The sequence below is a fragment of the Agrilus planipennis genome, unplaced genomic scaffold (assembly GCF_000699045.2).
Source record: "Agrilus planipennis isolate EAB-ADULT unplaced genomic scaffold, Apla_2.0 scaffold171, whole genome shotgun sequence".
NCBI classification, from domain to species: Eukaryota; Metazoa; Arthropoda; class Insecta; order Coleoptera; family Buprestidae; genus Agrilus; species Agrilus planipennis.
Window position 1 is genome coordinate 462,215 of NW_020438994.1, and position 8,640 is coordinate 470,854.

Below are 8,640 nucleotides of genomic sequence, written 5' to 3' on the forward strand. Positions count from 1 at the left end.
TTTTTTTATAGAAAAAGAAATTATTATGTGGTTTTTGTTTATGCAGATACTAACGAATTTTGTTTTCTATGTTTAATAATTCAAGTTATATTAAGAAGACTGTATGAAGATTTAAAAGTCTTTGATAGTTATAAACTATCACGAAAAAAATATATAAATGTCTCTACCCTGTATAGAGTATCTCCCCTGGTCTCTTATAAAACATGTAAAAATGAATTAATTGACTGGCCATCTTAAAGTAGTATACAAAATACTTGATTACATAGTACAACTTCGGAAAAAAACATATTTTTAAATATTTATATCACGCCACTTTTCCATCATCAGACGACCTCTTAACGTAGGATCGCCCATATGCTGGTTTGAATCTCTGTACAGATACTATCTTGCTTTAGAAAATACCACAAATGGCGCGATAAACGCCATCGGTAGTACGATGCTACATTTTAGGATTACGTATGCTCCAACAACCAACCTCAACGTGATAGGCACGTTACCATAATAGAATAAAATAAGTCGAAGTGGTCTGTATTGTCGAAACTGCTCATTTCGTTCTTCTACTTAAGCTGCGAATAGTCTATCCTTCTTTTAATCTCTCTTTCCCTTTACAACCCCGAAAGTTTCTAGCGACCAACTTACCATGCAAGAATGAATTCTTTCTCTTTCCTATAATCCAAATATGAAGATTGGAAAAACTTTGGCGATTGTTGTAGAAAAAAACAAAATAGTTCGAACCCCTGAAGTTCACTTCAGTCGCTGAAGAAGGTAACCTTGTTACCGAAGAGTGCTTCGGATAACTACATTGTCGTGTTTTGGTGTTGGGGTTCGAGCTATTTTGTTTTGTTCTTCCTATAATCTGTCTACAGATAGCTCGATCTCGCTCGTAATAGAAGACTAACCAGATAACCGTTAATAGTTAACGCAAAAATGCACGATTTTAAATGAGGATTGTTTTTGTGTTACTTATTGGCAAAGAAGAAACAGCAACAATTTTTCCATCATTTATTTGAGGTAGCGTGTAGTGGGTAAAAAATTCAAAAAAATGAATTTTCAGATTAATATTTCATATTAAACTAACTCACTTCTAAAAAAGTTGTCCAAATTGTATGTATGTTTAATCATAGTATATTCAGTATATATAGTTACATTACTTCGACGGATCGTTAGCCGTATAGGTCGGTTGGTCGTTGTTGCGGTTGTCACCTCTCGTAGTTTAGTGGTCAGAACATTGGTGCGTAAAGCCAAAGGTCCCGGGTTCGATTCCCGGCGGGGGTGTGACAACAGCAACAATTTTTCCCTCATTAATTTGAGGTAGCGTGTAGTGGGTAAAAAATTCAGAAATGAATTTTCAGAATAATATTTCATATTAAACTAACTCACTTCTAAAAGATATCTAAATTATATGTATGTTTAATCATAGTATATTCAGTATATAGTTACATTAGTTCGACGGATCGTTAACCTTGTAGGTCGGTTGGTNTTTAAAATTATAGAATATTATCCTGAAGTCGTGTTGACCTACACCAATATTCAACAAACAAATTGCATAATAAAAATCTAAACGTAGAAAAACTATTCATCTGCTAAAGGAAAAAAAAAAGAGAACGAATACGTATCTATATAAATTGATCAGAAAAAATATAAATAACCCATTGGTCAATTCTTATAAATTTCATAACACCCGGATACGGCTGATGACAAAACATACTTATTTCATTAGATACCTGCTAAAGGAACTTGAAATTAAAAAGACGTCTTCCCTAATGTCAAATAGTTTATTAAAAACAGCAATAATAATTAAACATTATTACGGTATACTTTACAAGTATGAAAATACATAAAACAGAAGAACTATAACACCAGGATCTATTTTATGTTTTCGGTGTGCCGTACTCGATATATCTGAAATAGGAAATTCAAAATAATGTTAGATTTTTAATAAAACAAAAAAATTCTAACTCACCAAACGGTGGACTAAACGTATCTTCCTTGAGCCCTCTTTGTCTGCCACACAAACATGGATTAAACGGATTTTTGTCGGGATACTCTTCATAATTGTAAAGCCGCCTTGCTGCAACAGCATGAAAACGATACATGCAATTTAATAAGTGTAACGTTCCATGTTCTAGAGGTACATTAAATTTGCAATATTTGCGTCTTTGCATCTTCTTAGTGTTAAGATGCAAATATTTCATGGAACAATTGGAGGCACACTTGTCGCCGAATTGATACACGGGTTGCCCAATCTTTGGTGTTCTATCATAATTACACACTAGTAAAAAAGAAATGGTATTTCCAAATCCAAATTGATTTCGACCACAACCAACAAATCTTGCTCTTGGATAAGTAAGTTGTAGGAAATTAATCATTGATTTTCCATTTAACCTAAAATTTCAAAACAAGAATATGAGTTTATCAGAATTTGATTTAGTAAATTTCGAAATAGCGTCTTCCGTTTGTATTGAAATAACTGAATGATTAATAATTCTGTCGTGGAAGAAGCATTATGTCGCCAGGAGTAGACATTTACTGCTAATATTCAGTTTTCCAAAAAACTGGACAACATCTAAACATACGGCGACATACTGCTTCTGTTTACATGCAGCATCTTCGGCCTGGTTAATGAATTAACAGAAACATACGATATGCTGACAAGTACTATATCTTTTGAAATTGCAATTGCAATCTAGGTCTGACATTTATAAGAAGTTGCTGACGAACGAATTGCCTATTGTTATATAGTCTTCACATACATGGTGTTTTTGAAATAACTATACAGCTTCCAGGTAGTGATGCGGCCATATAGAACAAAAAAATGAAGTTTGCAAGTCCAAAAGTTCGCCGCTGTCGAAAGCTAATAGTACGGGTCTGGCAAATGGAGCAGAGAAATACAACAACGCAACGCTGCATTCAATCATCTGGTAATTACCAGTACCAGTATTGTACTTCTTCTATACGAGGGTGGATTGATAAGTTTCCGGCCTGACCAAGAAAAACAAGGTTTTTAAAAATTTTTTTTTTTTTATTTCTCAACATAATCTCCTCCAAGGCTGATACATTTCTCATAGCGGTGTTCCAGTCTATAATGCCATCTCTATAGACTGATTCGTCAAGCTCCTCAAAATAACCATTTACAGCTTCGATTACTTCTTCATTGTCCGCAAATCTCTTACCGCCAAGCCATTTTTTGAGATTAGGGAACAGAAAATAGTCACTCGGGGCTAGGTCTGGAGAGTAAGGAGGGTGCGGCATCAATTCAAACTTTAGATCGTTGATTTTAGCCGTCGCAACGATTGACGTGTGCGCTGGTGCGTTATCGTGATGAAACAAGATTTTTTTCTTCGCCAGATGAGGTCGTTTAATTTTCACCTCGTGGCTCAAACGTTGCAATAAGTCTGCGTAGTATTGACCAGTGATAGTATTACCCTTTGCAAGGTAATCAATGTATATAATACCTCTTGCATCCCAAAAAACAGTAGCCATAACCTTGTTCGCCGAAAAAATTGTTTTTGCCTTCTTTGGAGTTGGTTCCCCTGGTCCAATCCACTGTTTAGACTGTTCTTTGGTTTCAGGAGTGTAGTGGTGGACCCACGTTTCGTCAACGGTTACGAATCGACGCAAAAATTCGCTTGGATTACGCTTATACAATGACAAATTTGCGGTAGAAATGTTTTTTCGAATCAATTTTTGGTCGACTGTTAGCAAACGCGGCACCCATCTTGCACAGAGCTTTTCCATATGCAAATGTTGGTGCAAAATATGTTGCACACGTTCATATGACATCTTACAGGTCTCAGCTATCTCACGCACTTTCAATCTGCGGTCTCCCAGCACTATTTGATGAATTTTTTCGATCATATCTGGAGTTGTGACCTCAACGGGGCGTCCTGAGCGAGGCCCATCAGAGGTGCTCACACGACCCTTTTTAAACTCGGAAACCCACTGCTTAACGGTTGAATATGACGGGGAGGATGTCCCCAGTGTTGAGTCCATCTCTTTTTTAATTTCCTTCGGCGTTAACCCCTTCAAATAAAAGTATTTGATGACAGCACGATTTTCCTGCTTTTCCATTTTTACGAAAACCACAGAGGCGTCTTGTTCAGCGTGCTGTCAAACCTACACTAGCAAGGAGATCGGGCTGAAACTATAGCTACAAGCTATCCAAGGATGGTACTATAGAATGTCACCTCAAGGTAGGCCTAGTGGCGTCATCTCTTGGTTAGGCCGGAAACTTATCAATCCACCCTCGTATTGTTTACTAATATATTATTTGTTATTTGCTAGATTAGGTTAAGAATGATACAAGGAGTTACAGTCAGCCTGTAGTAGTAATTTGTTCTTTAATCTTATATTTAGTCAATCGACATTTAGTTCAATAAAATATTTCAACATCAGTCTTTGGAATAGGTCAGCGTGTCACTACAGAACAATTGTTATTATAACGGCGTTTATAGTAATAACAAATGTTGTAAAATAGCACATTGATCTACATCAAAAACTGATCTTGAAATATTTTATTAAAATGTACATCGATTAACTAATATAAGGTTGAAACGTTAAAAGAACAAATAACTACCACATTGAAGTAGGACAGTGTGTCACTGTAGAATATTTGTTATCACAATGGCGTTTACTATGACAGAATTTTTGCACATGACGTTTTTGTACGGACCCGAACCATATCGCCGCTGTAAAAGATTAAATCCTTGATTTCATAGAAATCAACCCGAAAAATAGAACTCGCAAAATTGCACAGAGCGTTGCCTCCTATCAAGTGACAGTATGGCGAATTTTAAGGGAACTGTTGGTGCATTCTTATCATCTTAGTTTACATTCCGTCGATGTAGCAGATCTTATTGGTATTCATTGCACTACACCTTTGCTACGTTTCCATATCACGCCAGAACCGAACTCAGACTTCGTTATTACTCCAATGCTCTACACTTATTTCAGAAGTAACTCAAGTAACAAACATCATATATGTAATTAATTCTCTAGAAGAATCGCATATTTCGTGTTTTAATAGTTTTTTTAAATTTAGATGTTCTGTAGTTTCAACAGTTTTATTATTTTGAAGAGATCATCGGCCAAGAGCCACAAAACGTTTGTAGCTAAGTAAGGACCCCTCAATGCAATCCAAAAGACCAACCTGATCGACTCCCTATGAAAGTATTACTTACGAATTAGTGCATAAATACCTAGAGACAGCATCCTAATACAGTACAGCATCGTTATCGCGCTCTAATGCGTTGTGACTGGCACTTCTTTCCCCGACGCTTTTCCATGTAAGTACCTAGACGTAGTAACACGCTCGCTAATACAAGTTTTTTTATTTATATTGGTAGATATTAATTTTATTATGAAAGGATTCCGCACTAATCTGATGAAAAAAGGATTTTATCCCAAATATATCTACTTGTAACTACTAATTTAAATAAAGTGTGAACTAATCGTAAGTTTAATTTTTATCACAATCGTATAGATGCAGACAACATGGATTTGGATGGTATATCTGTAGGATTTTGATAAAATTTGATTTTAGTTCACACCTTTTTTATATGTTAATTTTCGAGGTCACTAAAGAAAAAAATACCACATTTTTCATATGGAATACTGTTTTACAAAACCCTTGGTTTCCGAGTTATTTGTACATCAGGGTAGGTAGTTTCGGCGCATTCTATAATAAAGGGGAGAGAAAGGAAATTTCATATAGGATGTTCAAATTTCATAGAAACATCCACGGCCTAGAATGTCATAGGTATGGATTATAGAGATACATAAAGCAATAGTACTTTATTTTATTGTAGGATAATGACAATTTAATAATACGTATTTTAAACAAACTTGGTTATATGTAAAATAGTCACTTCTTTTTAAAATAACAAGCTTAACTGAAACATAATTCTAATTGTATTACCTGTAAGTATATAGGTCAAACATTTGACGCTGTTCATCCTCAGTAAATTGTAAAATTTCATTGTACCAACTAAAAATGGCTTTATCTAAATAAATCATATCTTCAAAATTGATAGTTTTAATTTGAGTAGATACCACGGTGAATACAAACACAGCTTGTCCAGGTTTTTTATATCGACTAGTTTTTCTACAGGTATCGTATATGTCCCTTAATCTTCCATTTGACATGCAATTATTAGCCCAGCATTGAGCAACAAATTCCAGTTCTTTGTCATAAGACTGAAATAATCACGACTTAGTAATTTATTTAAAGAGACATTTAAAGTAATAAAAAAGAGGAAAAGTAATAGTGACTCATCATAGATGTAAATATGACGTCGCGTCGTACAAAATTTCAAAAGTATACCTACTACTACAAATTAAAAACGATGGACAAGTGTAAATAGGATAGGAATACCAATGGGCCGAATAGAGTGAAATTTAGTGGAGGCACATTTCAGTAAAGAAAACCTCAAATTAATGAGAAAATATTGTTGTTGCTGTTACTTCCTTGCTGGTAATCGAACCCGGGTGGTTTTAAACACTAATACTCTACCAACCAGCTAGAAGAAGGTGATTGCTGTGAACCAGGAGACCGATATATTTGTTTTACTTTTATTTATTTTCATATAGAACTGTTTTGTCAATACCGATTCCGTTTTATTTAAAGCTATCTCTAACTCCTCCTTGTTAAATGCTAATACTGCTATATCATCTGCAAATCTAAGAATACTAATCCTTTGCCCCTGTATACCTATCCCTACAGTTGTTGTACTGTCTGTAATGATGTTGATCGCGTCTTCGATGTATAGATTAAAAAGTAGCGGCGACAGCGTGCATCCCTGTCTGACACCCTTCCTAATATTTACTTCTCTACTTTGCAGCCCTATCCCTATAACTGTCTGTTACTCTTTATACAAACTATATAAATATCACTCTTCTATCTCTGTAACTCATCCCTATATTTTTAAATATATTTAGCATCTTGTCTCATTTAACATTGTCAAAAGCTTTTTCTAAATCTACAAATCCTTTGTACACCCTCTTTCTTTCTTCTATCGTTTTCTCTATTGTTACTCGTAATGCTAGATTGGCCTCCCACGTTCCTCTGTTTCTTCTAAACCCAAACTGATCTTACCCTAATAGTTATTCCCCCTTTTTTCCATCTTCCTCTGTACAATTCTAGTTAAGATTTTTGACGCATAGGAAGTTAAGCTAATTTTGCTAAATGTCTCACACCCATCCGCGCCTCACTTTTTAGGTAAGGATACTACGACGTTATTAAGGGATAGGTCGATATAGGCGGAGTAATCATAAATAGATTCCACTGTACATAGGATATTAAAAATTTCTATTTATACAGGGTAGGTTTATTGTAGAACATTTTAAAAATTTATTTATCTAGTCAGTCCTCTTTGAAATAAATTATTCAGATGTTAAAATGTTAGCTGTAACAATTTGATGGGATTATTCGCCATCGAAAATCAGGCGGCTTTCTTAGTACACCTTTTATTCTACGCTGTACGAAATAAACATTCAAATTAACTTAATCAAGGAATAGTTCTATGTAGGAGTAGAAATTAATGATTTTAGGGTTTTCTTTTGCTCATACTATGAGTTTTTCCTTCGAAATTTCAAAATTCTAGGTCAGTTAGAAATGACAAGATGAGTGACTAAAGACTTCGGTATTTCTTGCTTATTTCAACCCGAAATCTCTGGCCGCACCTCAGAGAAAAAGATCTTAATGGACAGGCAGACGGACAGCAACGTAATCCCATAAACCGTATAAATTCCGTTTTTCAATTTCGAGATACAACACCCCAAAATGAACTAAACTGATACCAATAAAAAGATGTGCCTGCAAGGTACAAACATATGATACATAGGTAGTTTCCGAGAAATTTTGGCAACGCACACTGTTAATAATATGATTTAAAAGAATTAAAGCGTTAAAATTATAAAGATGCTAGCAGCATCAGTATAGAAATAGTATGTGTTAGTATGTTATTGACATAGTAAGATGCAGTCAAGAAAAGTGCACCCACTGCAAGTGATTTACATTCGCTAGTTTCAAGAATAGAGACAAAAATGTGAAACCTCTGAAGTATATAAATTTGCATAGATAAACAAATTTCTAAGTAGTGTATATAATAAGAACCATATAAGTGTAAAGAATAGTTGCTCTTTAGAGTGAACTAGTTTTCCCATATAAAGGAAATAAAATTAAAGCCTTATTGGTTTATAAATCGAAAAGACTGTCATGTTAAAAAACTATTAGAATTAGTAGAATCTTGCAGGCCCAACAAGTAACTGTCATTAAAAAAATTCCAAGAAGAAATTAGCGAATAGCATGACCCTATAACAAGAGTTATCAGTCTCCAACAAATAATTGTCATGTACCTACAGGAGTCGAAGAAGATCAGGTCATTTTCTGCAAAATCTGTGTTGATAGTAGAAAAATTTCAGAACTGATGACAATATAGGTATTTGTTTCATCAGATGGGACCATATCATACAAAACATATCAGCCTCTAACTTAAAAATGAAAGGACAGCGGTTATTTTTAACTTTTGACAAAAGTATTAACGGTTTTTAACAGGCGTGATCTCATTTGTTATCTTTTTTATTTAAATGTTTAATTATTTTTTTGTAAATGAAAGATACTATAAGTTTCTTTGGTTTTTT

At 34.5% G+C, this 8,640-nt stretch overlaps 1 protein-coding gene across 1 annotated transcript in view; it reads right to left on the reverse strand.

Moving 5' to 3' along the window:
- Positions 1-1,819: 1,819 nt before the first annotated feature.
- The window catches only part of LOC108739360, a 51,327-nt gene continuing 44,506 nt past the window's right edge, over positions 1,820-8,640 (reverse strand). Inside the window, exons 3-5 of the mRNA XM_025975727.1 lie at positions 5,918-6,195; positions 1,964-2,385; positions 1,820-1,902 (exon numbers count right to left, since the gene is read on the reverse strand). Of these exons, the coding sequence (XP_025831512.1) occupies positions 1,820-1,902; positions 1,964-2,385; positions 5,918-6,195 (783 nt within the window). The remainder of the gene's footprint in view (positions 1,903-1,963; positions 2,386-5,917; positions 6,196-8,640) is intronic.